This window comes from Diaphorina citri, unplaced genomic scaffold (assembly GCF_000475195.1).
Source record: "Diaphorina citri unplaced genomic scaffold, Diaci psyllid genome assembly version 1.1 scaffold2184, whole genome shotgun sequence".
NCBI classification, from domain to species: Eukaryota; Metazoa; Arthropoda; class Insecta; order Hemiptera; family Psyllidae; genus Diaphorina; species Diaphorina citri.
Window position 1 is genome coordinate 25,979 of NW_007379609.1, and position 18,952 is coordinate 44,930.

General features: G+C 40.4%; 1 protein-coding gene across 6 annotated transcripts; it reads right to left on the reverse strand.

Annotated features, from left to right (window-relative positions):
* Positions 1–7,873: 7,873 nt before the first annotated feature.
* LOC103518411 (filamin-A-like) lies at positions 7,874–18,712 on the reverse strand. Of its 6 annotated transcripts, none has more exons than XM_026830212.1 (2): positions 18,465–18,712; positions 7,874–8,450 (listed from the first exon to the last, which is right to left on the reverse strand). In XM_026830212.1, the coding sequence occupies exon 2, from the start codon at positions 8,424–8,426 to the stop codon at positions 8,067–8,069; it is 360 nt and encodes a 119-aa protein (XP_026686013.1). In that variant the 5' UTR covers positions 8,427–8,450; positions 18,465–18,712; the 3' UTR covers positions 7,874–8,066. The 6 variants fall into 6 exon arrangements, with proteins under 6 accessions (XP_026686013.1, XP_017303287.1, XP_008481697.1 ...); XM_017447798.2 differs by having other exon boundaries at positions 18,461–18,712; XM_008483475.2 differs by lacking the exon at positions 18,465–18,712 and adding an exon at positions 18,246–18,377.
* Between the last annotated feature and the right edge of the window lie 240 nt (positions 18,713–18,952).

Sequence of the window (18,952 nt, forward strand, 5' to 3'; positions counted from 1 at the left end):
TCATCAAATTTAATTTTATCGTGGTTTCCAATTTTCAAAACAGGGAATCAGCGAAGATAGCTCGTTGGAAGCACCAATTGCCAGTGGACAACTTAAGGTAACCAAAGTTACGCGTGGTTGGTATCCGGAAAGCTGATGAACATCAGAACAATTGCTTACTGCGGGCTTTTTTCGGTCCCGCTCAGGCTCACTAAAAACTACTTGTCTAATCCTTAGGTGTAGGGGCAAAGAGCCCCAAAAGATGGGTTAAGCTTTAAGCTGATACCCAGATTCAGGTTTGACATAACGCAATGGTGAAGAGGCCAAACTTAAGTCTCGGCACGTTGTACTACGATTGAATTCTTACAATTCAGAATTTTATTTCAGATATGTATAAGTTGTGTTGAGTGCTGAAAGTGAAAGTTCATGAGCGAGTACCATTGAGATAACAAGTACTTGTGGAGATGATAGGAAACAATGTGCAGAGAAAATGATTGGGTATGGCAACACATAATCTTGGTTCGGTAAAGTTGAAAATTCTGACTGGGTGTTTACGAGTATAAAATCTGATTTGATCACTACATCTTTTTGGCTTGGGCACTCATAGGGCATACATGACAATGTCCACACATAGTCGACGGCCCACACAGCACACATAGTCGATCCTTCGACAACATAGATTCACCTATGTAGATCGACGGCCATCAACTACGAGTACATAAAAAGAAAGGCAGGAAAAAATCAGTGTTTCTCCGCTTTTATTTCATATCAATGGAACAACTGATGCTATATGAGATTTTTTTTTTTTTTTTAATCCTAACTCTCTCCATTTGCATAAATAAAAATATAAGACCCCTATTACCACACAGGTCATGACGCGAAAGTACCTCTACGTGCTAATGAAGTCGTCATTACACAGAGGACAATATGGTTAGTTAGGTAGAATAAGTAGAACACGACTGAAATACTTGTATGACAAAATTGTACGCGGTGTGGTCTAACAACATCATCGCGGACACATTAGTTTCTACTACACTCACGAGCAGAAAACTGCTATGTACTTACTCTGCCTCAAAAGTGCCTCAGTGGGGAGAATTTCGTCAAATAAGACCCCCTTTTCAGAGTAGGTAATGTAATGTACTCGGTGTAGTGGTCAAGGCGCTCGCCTGATAAACAAGAGGGCGTGGGTTCAATCCCAGCAGAGGTATGGAATTTTATCCTTCGTAGGAATCAGCTTCTCCTACAGCTTTGGTCGAAAAGTTCCCGTAAACTCTGCGCAACTGCGCCATTCCAACACGTGATTTCAACATTTTTCACCATACAGTTGGGCACGATTTGTTGTTTTTTCGCTTATTTTTAGCGATTACGAGCTTAGGGAGCTGGAAAAACAGGTTGGCTCCGGGAAAGATGATCTAACGATACATTTCCTGCCAAGGTTTCAATGTTCTGGTACCCACCATGGGAGGTATCAAAAAGATTGAAACAAACATACCAAGAAGAACACGGAAAGGATCATCATGTGAAAATAGACATTGGGTACGTAAGCTAGAGGTGTATTTTCCTTTCGACCAGCCACTATCAGGTACACCTGATCAGGTGTAAATGATAGTGTGAGTGCTCATCAGGTATCAGGTAGACCGGACAGACGGATCGTTTCAGCCGTACCTGTCAGGTCTACCTGATAATGTGTGTGCTCATCAGGTGTCAGGTATACCTGATCAGCTGAACTTATCAGATGTACCTGTCAGGTCTACCTGATAGTGAATGTCTGGCCTTAGAAACAGAACCCTCGATCTTTGATGGTTGGGAATGCGTTTAATTTAATGAACCATTGGAAAATGCTCAAAATGGTGCATTCAAAGTGATTTGTCAAGCATTCAAAGTGCTATCGCCTCTAACCCAACCTCACCAATACAACTATTTAGATCACTCTAGTGTTGTCTTTCACAAGTTTTTCCTAAATTTAACAAACCATAACATTTTCCCTGACTACAGCAACTCACCTCAACTGTATAGCAATACTATTGGGTTGTATGGAAAACGACTCAACACTAGCAATACTGTAGATATTCTTACTTAACTGTTACCCATCCTTGCTTAACTCGAGCAATATTATATTGAGAAGATGAGCCTCACCACAAACACAGACAGTGATGTCTAAATAGTGTCTAGCTTTTCCAGTGGCGTACACTGAGAAAAAGAAATAGCGATAGGGTGCCACAAGTTTATGAAACTTACGAGGGTGGAAGAACTCTATCATTGAGTTATGTACTTCCCATTATTTCGGTTAGAATTCTTAGAATACGAGCTTTCTGATATAGAGTTCAACATTTACTTTATACCTGGTATTTTGCACACAGGCTACACCGCTAAGGTTTTCTATTGCAAGTTGGAGAAGCGTGCCAAGGCCACACGAGGCGGGAAGGTAACGCAAAGAGGAACACGGTGAATTTGCATTGCAAATCCGGCCCGTCATTTCGTGCTTCAAATGTGGCGGTGATTGTGCTTTATGATTGGTTTGAATGGTGTGGCTATAGATGATAATGGTGTAGCTGTAGAGTATAGATGAGTGGTCTGATTTGAATTCATCAAATTTAATTTTATTGTGGTTTCCAATTTTCAAAACATGGAATCAGCGAAAATTGCTCGTTGGAAGCACCAATTGCCAGTGGACAACTTAAGGTAACCAAAGTTACGCGTGGTTGGTATCCGGAAAGCTGATGAACATCAGAACAATTGCTTACTGCGGGCTTTTCTCGGTCCCGCTCAGGCTTTTCTCCGTCCCGCTCAGGCTCAGGGGTAAAACCCCCTCCGTTTCACTAAAAACTACTTGTCAAAACCTTAGGTGTAGGGGCAAAGAGCCCCAAAAGATGGGTTAAGCTTTAAGCTGATACCCAGATTCAGGTTTGACATAACGCAATGGTGAAAAATGGGCGTTCTTTCAGAAATAAGAGCCCTCATAACTCATACCTAACTCTCTCCATTTGCATAAATAAAAATATAAGACCCCTATTAGCACACAGGTCATGACGCGAAAGTACCTCTACGTGCTAATGAAGTCGTCATTACACAGAGGACAATATGGTTAGTTAAGTAGAATTAAGTAGAACACGACTGAAATACTTGTATGACAAAATTGTGCGCGGTGTGGTCTAACAACATCATCGGGGGACACATTAGTTTCTACTACACTCACGAGCAGAAAACTGCTATGTACTTACTCTGCCTCAAAAGTGCCTCAATGGAGAGAATTTCGTCAAATAAGACCCCCTTTTCATAGTAATGTAATGTGCTCGGTGTAGTGGTCAAGGCGCTCGCCTGATAAACAGGAGGGCGTGGGTTCAATCCCAGCCGAGGTATGGAATTTACTCTGCCTCAAAAGTGCCTCAATGGAGAGAATTTCGTCAAATAAGACCCCCTTTTCATAGTAATGTAATGTGCTCGGTGTAGTGGTCAAGGCGCTCGCCTGATAAACAGGAGGGCGTGGGTTCAATCCCAGCCGAGGTATGGAATTTACTCTGCCTCAAAAGTGCCTCAATGGGGAGAATTTCGTCAAATAAGACCTCCTTTTCATAGTAATGTAATGTACTCGGTGTAGTGGTCAAGGCGCTCGCCTGATAAACAGGAGGGCGTGGGTTCAATCCCAGCCGAGGTATGGAATTTTATCCTTCGTAGGAATCAGCTTCTCCTACAGCTTTGGTCGAAAAGTTTCCGCAAACTCTGCGCAACTGCGCTATTCCAACACGTGATTTCAACATTTTTCACCAAACAGTTGGGCACGATTTGTTGTTTTTTCGCTTATTTTTAGCGATTACGAGCTTAGGGAGCTGGAAAAACAGGTTGGCTCCGGGAAAGATGATCTAACGATACATTTCCTGCCAAGGTTTCAATGTTCTGGTACCCACCATGGGAGGTATCAAAAAGATTGAAACAAACATACCAAGAAGAACACGGAAAGGATCATCATGTGAAAATAGACATTGGGTACGTAAGCTAGAGGTGTATTTTCCTTTTGCCAAAGATCATGTTAACGTCTTTCACCTATAGGCGTTCTGTGTATAGCTGTGATGCATAGTCTATTCTTTATAACTTCATTCTGTGTCTACATATAGTATTCTTTGTAGCTTTACACCAATATACTTGTTGGAATCTTTATTTTATCTTTCACACATACCTACCTACAGACAGGACCGTATTAAAGGGGGAGGGGGAACGGGCGTGATCTCTCCGGACTGCGTTTTTGCTCCCTTACTATAGGACAAACTCCTCGTAGACCACTCGTAAAATTTGCAGCTTAGATGGTAATGGTGATCATCTGATGGTGATGATGTTACCAGGTAACAGTCTCACTGTGGAAATCATGCTTGTAACATCTATGCTGTCCATAGTGGAATCGTATTGCAAATCGCGTGCTGCTAGCCTTTCCCGGTCCCTCTCGGACTGATTGAGCTTAATGTGTCATACAATAACGGTATGATTTGACTTGGACTCGAACCAAAAACCTCAAACGTGTTATGCCGAAAGGGCTAAAACCTTAAGAAAACATTGACCATTTAGCGGTCACATGATGGACTACACTGCATAAAAGAGTATCAAATATGGGCAAAATAAAGCAATAGTAGGCCAATAGCAATCAATGTACGGCCGTAAAATTGATGCAAACATGGCCATACAGTCAGCAGTACATAACTACTTACTGGGATTCCAATATTCCTAATTCCAATGAAGGGCAAACATAAACAATTAAACATATACATATACATTATACATATTATTTCGAGGAAAAATCTGCTAAACACTCCAGAAACACACAGTCACATTAATACAAGTATGGACAAACTAAAGCATATGACAGTAAAATTGATGCAAACATGGCCATACATTCAGCAGTACATAATTACTTACTGGGATTCCAATATTCCTAATTCCAATGAAGGGCAAACATAAACATATACATTATACATATTATTTCGAGGAAAAATCTGCTAAACACTCCAGAAACACACAGTCACATTAATACAAGTATGGACAAACTAAAGCATATGACAGTCAAATTGATGCAAACATGGCCATACATTCACCAGTACATAACTACTTACTGGGATTTCAATATTCCTAATTCCAATGAAGGGCAAACATATACGTACATACATATTATTTCGAGGAAAAATCTGCTAAAAACTTCAAAAAACACTGACGGCCACATCAATACAGCATATAAATATGGATAAACCAAAGCAATCATTGTACGGCAGTACAATTGATGGAAACATATCCATACATTCTGCAGCACATAATTATTTACTGATCAGCTCCCATGCTTAGTGGTCATTGCGCCCGCCTTGCACGCGGGAGACCCGGGTTCGATTCCCGGCGGGGTCAAGAAATTTGTATCATGCAAATGATTGATTCCGTGACTGCACTAGCCTTGTTTGTCACAAACTTGAGGGACAAAAATTTTTCAAAGCTCGATGAATGAAGAGGTCATTTTGGGAACCACTGAAAATTGAGTATGGTGACAAGATGACGAGGTTGGATACTTATTGTTTATACCTTCACATTGTTTCACAATTAAAGTTCCCATCGTAAGGCCCAAATCCTTGACTCGATAGTAAAAACTTGAGGCCAGAAGTCATAAGTGGCATAACTTGGCACAGGTTTTCAGAGAGGTATTTATTTATTTTTTTATTTATTTATTATTATTATTTTTTTTTTCATTTTTCCTTTAGGCGCATTAACGCTGGCAGACTTAATTGGATATTATTTTTAGTTGCAGATGAAATATGTTTAAAGTCCAACTATTTATAAAAAAAAAGGCAACCAGGGATGGAGCTTTCATATTATGTATGTATATGTACCTAATTATTTTTTGGAATTGTTCCTGAGTGCAGCTTTTGTAGTTATTGCACAGAGCCGAAAAAATTTCGATTCTGTTGGAAATTGAACCCGCGACCTCCAGTGTACAAGTCTATTGTGATACCCACCCGAAAACAGAGGTGGTTGTAAAACTATCGAGAATCAGTAGAACCTATCTTACATTATAGGAATTTGTCACACAGTCGACATCCATATATCAACAGTGCTCTTTGAGGTTGTTTCCTATGCATGGGGTGTCCTTGGTGGTAAATGAGAGGTCTCACTGTTAGGGAAGTGTGTTTTGCGTGGAATTTGCCAAGGGTAGCTGCCACCCCTCACCTGAACTTGTGGCTAAGAAGTCTAAAGGTGTGTCCAAACATAGTCGACCGGCCGTCCATCGACATCGATTTTTAGAAAGATAGCCTCCCACTTACATTACAGTCATGGTTTAACACATTGACTGGTGTGGGGAAAGCATGCAGGGTTTATACGCTTTTCCCGGAATGAAATTCCATGAGTTTTCCAGAAATTTTCCATGAGTTTTCCAGAAAATTAGGGGGTGGAGGTACTTAAGAATCAGTAAGATAACCCCTTCATTTAAAAAAAATATATGCAATATGCAGAATGTCAAGGAACACGAGGGGGAATGGGCCGCAGGCCGATTTTCAGATTTCATGACTTTTCCATGTTTTCCAGGTCGCGCATAAACCCTGTTATTTGGTGTATTCTATGGCTGCCACTCACGATCAGACCATTAGGGGGATAATAGCAGTGGTCGTGTTAAGCTTGAATCCCACTTAGCATTACCACTCCTTGGATGTCGCTATACCTACATAGATCAGGCGCGTATGGAAGACATCGATTCGCATCGAACGACTGTGTGTGGACATACCTTAAGAACTAAGAACATTACAATATTTCAATATTATATTTCATGGAAAATTTGGCAAAATCGGCACCGCAAAATTTAAGAAAATTCTTTTACGCCAGGCGGAATCGACATCTATTGGCATAATTCAATTTTGGTGCAACCAGATGATGCCCTGAGCAACCTCCGTGGCCGAGTGGCTTGCACCCCGGAGCTCCGGGGTCGATTCTCGACGGAGTCGAAATTTCGGTTCTGCGCTTGGAGTTCGGGGAGCACTCAGTCTCGTGAGGACAACTGAGTTGTTATTCTAATCTGAGTAAAACCAGTGGTGTCAAGTAAAAAGGATCTGTTAGTTAGGTTCTAACTCAGCCCCCATGAAACATAAAGGCAGCCCCCTCAGTATCATTCTCTTCGACACTGAGAGCTATGAAATGGAAATCTGGTTCGGTCTCGGGTTGTACATATAAGGTACTCTAAGGTTATGCTACAATTATACTCATAATGTCACCGCAGTTGGATTTAATTTAACTTGTGTGATGATGACTGTTAAGTGATTATTAAAAAAGTTGGATAATTTTTAACAATACACACAAAATTCGGTAAACAACTCTTGCGGAACAAGCTGATAGAGAGGCTGCCGAAAAACGCCGATCCCGTCTGTACACGGGAAAAGGCGAAGAAAAAGAAAAATATCATATCCTACCCTGGCCTGATTATAGCCTGATCAATGCAACCTGTCCCATAACCCAAGTAGGTGGGATTTTACCATTCTTCAATCCTACTCTCTATCTATTAATGTGGAATCAATCTCGATTGCTTTTTTGGTCATAAGTGGTCGTGACGGCGACATAGATAGTTTTCAAGGTCACGCAAGTTTGGTTGTTCACCAGTTTGTGGGTCGGTCGGACTATCCTATGAAGTCTTGAAATAAAATTGGGTGAATTTAGCTTCATGGGTAAATTTGGTAGATAAGAAATTTTTAGCATACTTGTCACATACAGCCTGGCTCAGAAGTTCTAGCGAACCTCTTGTACTTTTTGAACGGCTCGGAATTTTGAAGTTTTTTTTTTTTTTTTTTTTTTTTTTTTTTGGAAAGGGAAAAAGTAAGTCAAATTCGATGCTGATGTCAAAATCCAGGTTCGAACCCCGGAAGTGGCACTTTTAAAAAAAAAAAACTATTTTTTATTTCATTTGTGAAAACTACGTCAAATTTCATGGGAAAACAAATAATCTTTTGCTATATTATTAGTAAGTAGTGTCACCGGAGCTAAAAGTACGGGAGGCGAGACTTTTTTTAATCCTGAACAAGGACTTTTATTTAAAGATAATCTGCGAAAAGCAAGGTAAAAAATAACAAAACGTCTCACTCACCGATATTAACCAACTTAATCCCGTCCTCATTGATAGCGTTTAACGCACACGTCACGTTCTCCAAGAACTGATGCTGGTTGGTCGGCTTCCGAATCCAGAACTTGAGCTTCCTCTTTTGCAGGATCTCCACAAGTGCACACAGCTTGGTTCCGTCTGCCAAATCCTTCGCGAGGTCCTCCACATGCAGGCCGACGCTCTTGAGGTGCTCGTTCACCCAGTTCTTGAACGTGTGGGTTTGGATGTCCACCCAGATGTCTTCGTGGCCTTTGATTTGCATGCCCTTGGCGGCGTGGCCCTCGGGAGAGCGCGCCTTCATGCCGATCTGCGAGAGGCGGAGCTCGTCGGACGTCATGCTGACGGTGGGACGTCAACGCCTCTGAGAGAGAGACAGGGTTTGGGGAGTTACGATTAGGGGGAGTTTGTGTTTTGTGACACTCTATTGGAAAATGAGTTTATTACTTGATTGCATTATAGTGTTGAAATTGTGACACTATTGGAAAACAAGTTTATTGCATTATGGCATTAAAAAACCAATATTTCTGTGGGAGATAGAGAGGAAGGGTTGTCAACAACTCTGTTTGGGGGACAGAGAGGGGGTTGTTAACACTTTTGGAAGTTAATATTACGGGGAGTTTGTGTTTAGTGACACTCTATTTAGAGGTAATTTGTGACACTCTATTAGAAAACGAGTTTATTGCATTATGGCGTTAAAAAACCAACATTTCTGTGGGAGATAGAGGGGGTTATCAACACTTTAGGGGTTTACTATTAGGGGCGGTTTGTGACATTCTATTAGAAAACGAACCTGTCACTCTCTACTGAATAGAATTGAACATTTCTATGGGAGGCAGAAAGAAAGGGAAATGGGGAGTTATTACCTTTTTATTTTATTTAGATTTATTTTAGTGTGCCAACAAAAGTTACTACCTTGTTATATCCGTTGAAGTTAGTACAACGATAATTTATTAGTTATGAGTTCTTAGTATCTAACCAATCTAACAATAACTATTTATTAGTTATGAGTTTTGGTAGAGTAATACCTATCTTATTTAACACAAATAACAGTTAGGTACACTGGTTACCTACTGAACTTCAGCCATCCTCGCTCAACCATCCATCTCCATCACCTAATGATTATACAGAGGGTGTCCAAACTTTTAGAACCCACGACCTAGCCGTTACAAGGCAGGCGCGCTAACCTCCAAGCTTATTAGACTGAATGAAATGATTTTCCCCCTTTCATCCCAGAATCAAAGAGAGAATGAGGACGGGATAAGAAAAACCACCCTGTTTTTAAAGTTCGCAACGGACAGGAATCGCTGAGAGTGTAGCACGTCCGTCTTGTAATGTAAACGCTAGGTCACAGGTTCGATTCCCGCCCGGGGCGTACTTTATCTTAAACAAATCCGATGTCTACGCCAGATCCGATTTTGATCGAGAATCGATATGTCTCCAATCGGATATGGAGGAATCGATGTGTGCCAAATCGTGTTGGTGATGGGTTGAAAGTGTTCCGATACTGATAAGGTCCAGGGCCGGTCTAGACTTTGAAAATCCATACTTTAAAATTAAGCAATCAAATTACCAAAATCAATACAGTCGACTCTCGATAATTCAAACCTTCGATAATTCGAAACTCTCGATAAATCGAAGCAACTGTCCGGTCCCAGTTAGCACGCAAGCTTACATCCAGGGGCTTGATTTTGACAGGATTTCTAAGTCTAACGTCTTAAACTTAAATCCAGTCCGATTCTTCCTTCTCTCTTTGCTTTCGAGACGATAAGATCTCAGCAACAGTTACAGTTCCCTCTATCAAACTTCTTTGAACAAATAAATAATAATATTAGACACCCTGTTTTAATTCTATTCCATGTTCATCACCTAATGATTCTGTCGCCTACAGTGGCGTAGCGTCCATGTAGGGCGTGTATGGAGGCCATACACTCGAACTTTATTGACTTTAATGACTTCAAATAATTAATTTCTTTGTTGTCCAAACTTTTAGAACCCGCGACCTAGCCGTTACAAGGCAGGCGCGCTAACCTCCAAGCTTATTAGACTGAATGAAATGATTTTCCGCCCTTTCATCCCAGAATCAAAGAGAGAATGAGGACGGGATAGGAAAAACCAGCCTGTTTTTAAAGTTCGCAACGGGCAGGAATCGAGCTAGTTCGCTGGGAGTGTAGCACGTCCGTCTTGTAATGTAAACGCTAGGTCACAGGTTCGATTCCCGCTCGGGGGCGTACTTTATCTTAAACAAATCCGATGTCTACGCCAAATCCGATTTTGATCGAGAATCGATATGTCTCCAATCGGATATGGAGGAATCGATGTGTGCCAAATCGGAATGCTCTTTAATCAATCAGATTTCTTCTTGGAGCGGCTGGCTTTCTTCTATCTCCTCTTCCTTCTCTCTTTGCTTTCGAGACGATAAGATCTCAGCAGCAGTTACAGTTCCCTCTATCAAACTTCTTTGAACAAATAAATAATATTATTAGACACCCTGTTTTAATTCTATTCCATGTTCATCACCTAATGATTCTGTCGCCTATAATTACTTTATCATGAAGATGCAATATATTTCGCTTGCATATTTTGTTCACAGTTACCTGATATTAATCAGCTGAATTTACTTCTTCTTCTTCTTTCTTCTTCTTTTCTTACCCTTGCATTCTGTCCTTCTACTTAGCACCTTATAATCTTATAAAGCCTTATAAAGCAAGTGTGACAGTCTTTTGACCAAAAAGTCTCATAAGAAAAGAACCCTAATGAAAGCCATTAATAACTAATGGTTATCTGGACAATCAGGCAATACTTGTGTCTAATTCTGTCACCACTTGAGCAAATAAGCAGTCGCTTACCCTACCTGTTGGTGTTTTCTTACCCTTGCATTCTGTCCTTCTACTTAGCACCTTATAATCTTATAAAGCCTTATAAAGCATGTGTGACAGTCTTTTGACCAAAAAGTCTCATAAGAAAAGAACCCTAATGAAAGCCATTAATAACTCTTGGTTATCTGGACAATCAGGCAATACTTGTGTCTAATTCTGTCACCACTTGAGCAAATAAGCAGTCACTTACCCTACCGACCGGACAGGCGGATCGTTTCAGCCGTACCTGTCAGGTCTACCTGATAATGTGTGTGCTCATCAGGTGTCAGGTATACCTGATCAACTGAACTTATCAGATGTACCTGTCAGGTCTACCTGATAGTGAATGTCTGGCCTTAGAAACAGAACCCTAGATCTTTGATGGTTGGGAATGCGTTTAATTTAATGAACCATTGGAAAATGCTCAAAATGGTGCATTCAAAGTGATTTCTCAAGCATTCAAAGTGCTATCGCCTCTAACCCAACCTCACCAACACAACTAGATCACTCTAGTGTTGTCTTTCACAAGTTTTTCCCAAGTTTAACTAACCATAACATTTTCCCTGACCACAGCAACTCACCTCAAGTGTAGCAATACTATTGGGTTGTATGGAAAACGACTCAACACTAGCAATACTGTAGATATTCTTACTTAACTGTTACCCATCCTTGCTTAACTCGAGCAATATTATATTGAGAAGATGAGCCTCACCACAAACACAGACAGTGATGTCTAAATAGTGTCTAGCTTTTCCAGTGGCGTACACTGAGAAAAAGAAATAGCGATTGAGCCTCACCACAAACACAGACAGTGATGTCTAAATAGTGTCTAGCTTTTCCAGTGGCGTACACTGAGAAAAAGAAATAGCGATCACTGTAGATATCCTTACTTAACTGTTACCCATCCTTGCTTAACTCGAGCAATATTATATTGAGAAGATGAGCCTCACCACAAACACAGACAGTGATGTCTAAATAGTGTCTAGCTTTTCCAGTGGCGTACAATGAGAAAAAGAAATAGCGATAGGGTGCCACAAGTTTATGAAACTTATAAGGGTGGAAGAACTCTATCATTGAGTTATGTACTATTTATTTCGGTTGGAATTACTTAGAATCCTTAGAATACAATCTTTCTGATATAGAGTTCAACATTTACTTTATATCTGGTATTTTGCACACAGGCTACACCGCTAAGGTTTTCTATTGCAAGTTGGAGAAGCGTGCCAAGGCCACACGAGGCGGGAAGGTAACGCAAAGAGGAACACGGTGAATTTGCATTGCAAATCCGGCCCGTCATTTCGTGCTTCAAATGTGGCGGTGATTGTGGTTTATGATTGGTTTGAATGGTGTGGCTATAGATGATAATGGTGTAGCTGTAGAGTATAGATGCTAATGGTGATCATCTGATGGTGATGATGTTACCAGGTAACAGTCTCACTGTGGAAATCATGCTTGTAACATTTATGCTGTCCATAGTGGAATCGTATCGCGTGCTGCTAGCCTTTCCCGGTCCCTCTCAGACTGATTGAGCTTAATGTGTCTTACAATAACGGTATGATTTGACTTGGACTCGAACCAAAAACCTCAAACGTGTTGTGCCGAAAGGGCAAACGTGCCGAAAAGGCTAAAACCTTAAAGAAAACATTGACCATTTAGCGGTCACATGATGGACTACACTGCATAAAAGAGTATCAAATATGGGCAAAATAAAGCAATAGTAGGCTAATAGCAATCAATGTACGGCCGTAAAATTGATGCAAACATGGCCATACATTCAGTAGTACATAACTACTTACTGGGATTCCAATATTCCTAATTCCAATGAAGGGCAAACATAAACATATACATTATACATATTTCGAGGAAAAATCTGCTAAACACTCCAGAAACACACAGTCACATTAATACAAGTATGGACAAACTAAAGCATATGACAGTAAAACTGCATAAAAAAGTATCAAATATGGGCAAAATAAAGCAATAGAAGGCCAATAGCAATCAATGTACGGCCGTAAAATTGATGCAAACATGGCCATACATTCAGCAGTAGGTACATAACTACTTACTGGGATTCCAATATTCCTAATTCCAATGAAGGGCAAACATAAACATATACATTACACATATTATTTCGAGGAAAAATCTGCTAAACACTCCAGAAACACACAGTCACATTAATACAAGTATGGACAAACTAAAGCATATGACAGTTTATTGCATTATGGCGTTAAAAAAACCAACATTTCTGTGGGAGATAGAGGGGAAGGGTTGTCAACAACTCTGTTTGGGGGACAGAGAGGGGGTTGTTAACACTTTTGGGAGTTAATATTACGGGGAGTTTGTGTTTAGTGACACTCTATTTAGAGGTAATTTGTGACACTCTATTAGAAAATGAGTTTATTGCATTATGGCGTTAAAAAAACCAACATTTCTGTGGGGGACAGAGGGGGTTATCAACACATTGGGGGTTTACTATTAGGGGTAGTTTGTGACATTCTATTGGAAAACGAACCTCCCACTCTCTACTGAATAGAATTGAACATTTCTATGGGAGGCAGAAAGAAAGGGAAATGGGGAGTTATTACCTTTTATTTTTATTTAGATGAGACAGGGTTTGGGGAGTTACGATTAGGGGGAGTTTGTGTTTTGTGACACTCTATTGGAAAATGAGTTTATTACTTTATTGCATTATAGTGTTGAAATTGTGACACTATTGGAAAACGATTTTATTGCATTATGGCGTTAAAAAAACCAACATTTCTGTGGGGGACAGAGGGGGTTATCAACACTTTGGTGGTTTACTATTAGGGGCAGTTTGTGACACTCTATTGGAAAACGAACCTGTCACTCTCTACTGAATAGAATTGAACATTTCTATGGGAGGCAGAAAGAAAGGGAAATGGGGAGTTATTACCTTTTGAAACATGGTTATTTACTGGGATTTCAATATTCCTAATTCCAGTGAAGGGCAAACATAAACATACATACATATTATTTCGAGGAAAAATCTGCTAAAAACTTCAAAAAACACTGACGGCCACATCAATACAGCATACAAATATGGATAAACCAAAGCAATCATTGTACGGCAGTAAAATTGATGGAAACATATCCATACATTCTGCAGCACATAATTATTTACTGATCAGCTCCCATGCTTAGTGGTCATTGCGCTCGCCTTGCACGCGGGAGACCCGGGTTCGATTCCCGGCGGGGTCAAGAAATTTGTATCATTCAAATGATTGATTCCGTGACTGTATTTAGATTTATTATAGTGTGCCAACAAAGGTTACTACCTTGTTATATCCGTTGAAGTTAGTACAACGATAATTTATTAGGTATGAGTTCCTAGTATCTAACCAATCTAACAATAACTATTTATTAGTTATGAGTTCTTGTAGAGTAATAAGTAACTATCTTATTTAACACAAATAACAGTTAGGTACACTGGTTACCTACTGAACTTCAGCCATCCTCGCTCAACCATCCATCTCCATCACCATGTTGCGGGGCCCACTCAGCCTCGTGAGGAAAATGAGTAGCTATGACATATAAATGGGCATAGCGACCGGTGCCAGCATGGTAGGTAAACATTGGATGTTAGGATTATTGAGATATTGGGAAAAATCCTACAATGCGTATAGCGACCGGTGCCAGCATGGTAGGTAAACATTGGATTTTAGGATTATTGAGATATTGGGAAAATCCTACAATGCTGTAAATGCGCATAGTGACCGGTGCCAGCATAATAGGTAAACATTGGATGTTAGGATTATTGAGATATTGGGAAAAATCCTACAATGCTGCAGTGAGCACCAAAGTTGTGACATAATAGCACAAAGAATCTCCATTTCTTTATTTTTTATATAATTATTTACTGGGATTCCAATACTCCAATGACAAAGTTTCCGACTAAGTAAGAACATGGCCATACATTCTGCATAATTATTAACTGGGATTCCAATACATACTCCAATGGCAAAGTTTCCTATACGTAAAGACGAGGTAGCACAAATAATACAATATGGGAAAAAAGAGAAACCTCCATGAAGGAAATGAGTCATAAATCTATCTCATGTCAAAATCACCTGGACCGGTAAATCAGCCGTTCGTAAACTTTGATTCTGATGAATGAAAATTGTTGAGAATTCACTGACGAATAACGTTGCCGTAACAGACGAAATGGCTATTTGAAGGCTAGGGGATGTTAAACACAAACAGGGAGAACAAGTCCTCGCGATGGTTGACCGCGGTCCAGGACGAGTAAATTAAACATGGCTAGAGAACATCACCCCGGTGAATGGCTGATATAAAAAGACAAAAGACATCTCTTTACTCTGCCAAAACCATTCGGCGAAAGCTAAAGCCACTAAAACAACAACAACAACAACAACAACAACAACAACTGAAACACTAGTCTTGTTTGTCACAAACTTGAGGGACAAAATTTTTTCAAAGCTCGATGAATGAAGAGGTCATTTTGGGAACCACTGAAAATTGAGTATGGTGACAAGATGACGAGGTTGGATACTTATTGTTTATACCTTCACATCGTTTGACAATTAAAGTTCCCATCGTAAGGCCCAAATCCTTGACTGGATAGTAAAAACTTGAGGCCAGAAGTCATAAGTGGCATAACTTGGCACAGGTTTTCAGAGAGGTATTTATTAATTTATTTATTTTTCCTTTAGGCGCATTAACGCTGGCAGACTTAATTGGGTATTATTTTTAGTTGCAGATGAAATATGTTTAAAGTCAAACTTATTTATATAAAAAAAATGGCAACCAGGGATGGAGCTTTTATATTATGTATGTATATGTACCTAATTATTTTTTGGAATTGTTCCTGAGTGCAGCTTTTGTAGTTATTGCACAGAGCCGAAAAAATTTTTCGCGTAGTTTAGAAAGATATTGTAGCCTCCCACTTACATTACAGTCATGGTTTAACACATTGACTGGGATTGACTGGGGTGGGGAAAAAATGGTGAGGGACATGGAGCTAAGGTTCCAACTCAGTCCAACACAACTTCAAGGAAGGGGGCTTCCACAATCCACATTCCACATTATTAATAGGTGTGGAAAATTTTTTGATAAGGGACATACTGACATACTACCGGATGGGGGGAATGCTACGACACAGACCACACAAGTCTAACGTAATAACAGGTGTTTTATAGTTTATTTATCAGACCATTTGACAGACTTGAGTCTCGAGGTTTTTCCCCCCCACACACCGAGAAAAAACTAGGGTGCCGGAAGCCCAATCGAGTGACTGGGTTCCGGAACTCTAGAATATTGAACTCTATATCGCGAAGCTCGAGACTATAATATAGCCTTCCGACCACCTAAATCAGTAGAAGTAACCTAATCATAGAGCTCTTGTGCCCTAACGTGTGGCAACCTATTACTAATTTTTTTCTTGGTGCATGTTCCGACTGACAGATCCCTGTGCGTGAGGGGGGGCATTAGAGGGAACAATACAATGTAGCAGTGGTCGTGTTAAGCTTGAATCCCACTTAGCATTACCACTCCTTGGATGTCGCTATACCTACATAGATCAGGCGCGTATGGAACCTTGTGTTAAATAACACCTGAGACTTTAGTTATCAGCCGTTCCTAGACTTTAACTTTAGAGCCCCCTGTCTCCCACTTTGTGCTCCTTGGATGTCGCTATTTTTTTTTTTTTAAAAAAAAAAAAGATGAGTGTTTCACCGCCGTTTTTATTTCGTAGCGATGAAACAACTGCTACATTGGACGCTTGGTCTTTTCAATTCTGAATTAGGTATTCTGAAATAGTGAAATCGAACAATGACCAACTAGTGTCAAAAAAAAAGCCTTATACACAGTATAACTTTTCCGTGAGACCGAGTCCGGGGAATGGTTTGATAGAGGGAACTGTAACGGCTGATATCTTATCCGTCCCAAAAGCGAAAAAACTTTAACCTTAGAGCCCCCTGTGTCCCACTTTGTGCTTCTTGGATGTCGCTATACCTACATAGATCAGGCGCGTATGGAACCTTGTGTTAAAAAAACACCCGAGACTTTACGTATCTATAGCCAACCGTTCCTAAACTTTAACCTAACCTAATTTATCCTACCTTATTTTTATATCTCTTACCTCATTTTTACTGATCCGTTTTTTATTTGGCAGCAATAAAAATTGCTACATTTTAGACCCGTGTGGTCTGTGTCGTAGCATTAACGTCCCGAAAGCGAAGAGAGAAGGACAGGATAGAAGAGAGCCAGCCGTTCCAAGAACGAACCTTATCTGAACCCACGAAGTGCTTCAGGTTGAGAGCCGCTGGATCTATAATAGTCATTGAGGTTCGCGTCATTATCACCATGTAAGGGACTGAGGCATGTTCCAACGCGTTACCACTGGACCAACCGGGCGTATGGAACCTTGTGTTAAATAACACCCGAGACTTTACGTATCTATAGCCAACCGTTCCTAAACTTTAACCTAACCTAATTTATCCTACCTTATTTTTATATCTCTTACCTCATTTTTACTGATCCGTTTTTTATTTGGCAGCAATAAAAATTGCTACATTTTAGACCCGTGTGGTCTGTGTCGTAGCATTATCGTCCCGAAAGCGAAGAGAGAAGGACAGGATAGAAGAGAACCAGCCGTTCCAAGAACGAACCTTATCTGAACCCACAAAGTGCTTCAGGTTGAGAGCCGCTGGATCTATAATAGTCATTGAGGTTCGCGTCATTATCACCATGTAAGGGACTGAGGCATGTTCCAAGTTGGAAGTTAAACAAACGTTTAACACACAACAGACTTGTGACACAGACACAGGTTTAGTATGGAGAGAGGAAGAGGGGGGGTAGAGAGGAAGAGAAGGAGGGGGGAGAAAGGGAAAGAAGGAGGGAGAAGAGAGGAAGGGGGAGAGAGAAGGAAACTGTAGAGAGAATGAAAGAGGGGAGGGAAGAGGAGGGAGGGAAGAGGAGAGAGGAAAGGAAGGAAGGGGGAGAGAGAGGAAGAGAGAGAGAGAGAGAGAAGGATAGAGAGGGAGGAAGGAAGAGAAAGAAAATGTCAAAGAGACCTTTTTAAAGTCACTACAAAATAAATGAAAAGCAACCAACCAAGAACAAATTGAGAGTTTTTCATATTTACAGTAGAACCTCGATTATTTCAACTCCCTATTATTTCAAACCCAAAAACCAATGTTTTTCTATATTTCAAAGGCTATCCTATCTTATCAAAGGAAAACATCGTAGAAAGTGATTATTTCAACTAGGTACCCCCGGTCCCAATTAGTTGAAATAATCGAGGTTCGACTGTGCTTACCTACTTGAATTTGATTTTCCATTTCTCTGACTGCTAACAGTTCTTCCTCAAGGGTGGGAGCATGTGGTTTGTTGTTGTTAACGTCTCATTTAATTCACGCTGTCTCCAATTTAGGGAACTCTGCCGCCGCCACAGGATTTGTCCAGATCGTAGAAAGTGATTATTTCAACTACCCCCGGTCCCAATTAGTTGAAATAATCGAGGTTCTACTGTGCTTACCTACTTGAATTTGATTTTCCATTTCTCTGACTGCTAACAGTTCTTCCTCAAGGGTGAGAGCATGTGGTTTGTTGTTGTTAACGTCTCATTTAATTCACGCTGTCTCCAATTTAGGGAACTCTGCCGCCGCCACAGGATTTGTCCAGAGTGAAGATGGATCAAGCATGTGGTTGATAGGCTGCGAGAGTAAAGGGACTTTTCAGTCCTACGCTGGTAGAATAAACAAGGCATATTCTGTTCCATGAGAGTAAAGGGACTTTTCAGTCCTACGCTGGCAGAATAAACAAGGCGTATTCTGTTCTAGGTAGTTGTGCATAAGGCGCGTCAATGGGACATTACAAAAATCCTTTTATAAGAGGGAAGATACTTGCTTAAGGAGTCTGTCAAGATGTTTTTGGATTTGAACCATTCCTTGTATCACTTCAACGACATGCTCCTAATCTTGTTGGAGAAAAACTTGATTTCAACTCTAAGGGATCTCGATCTCTCTTT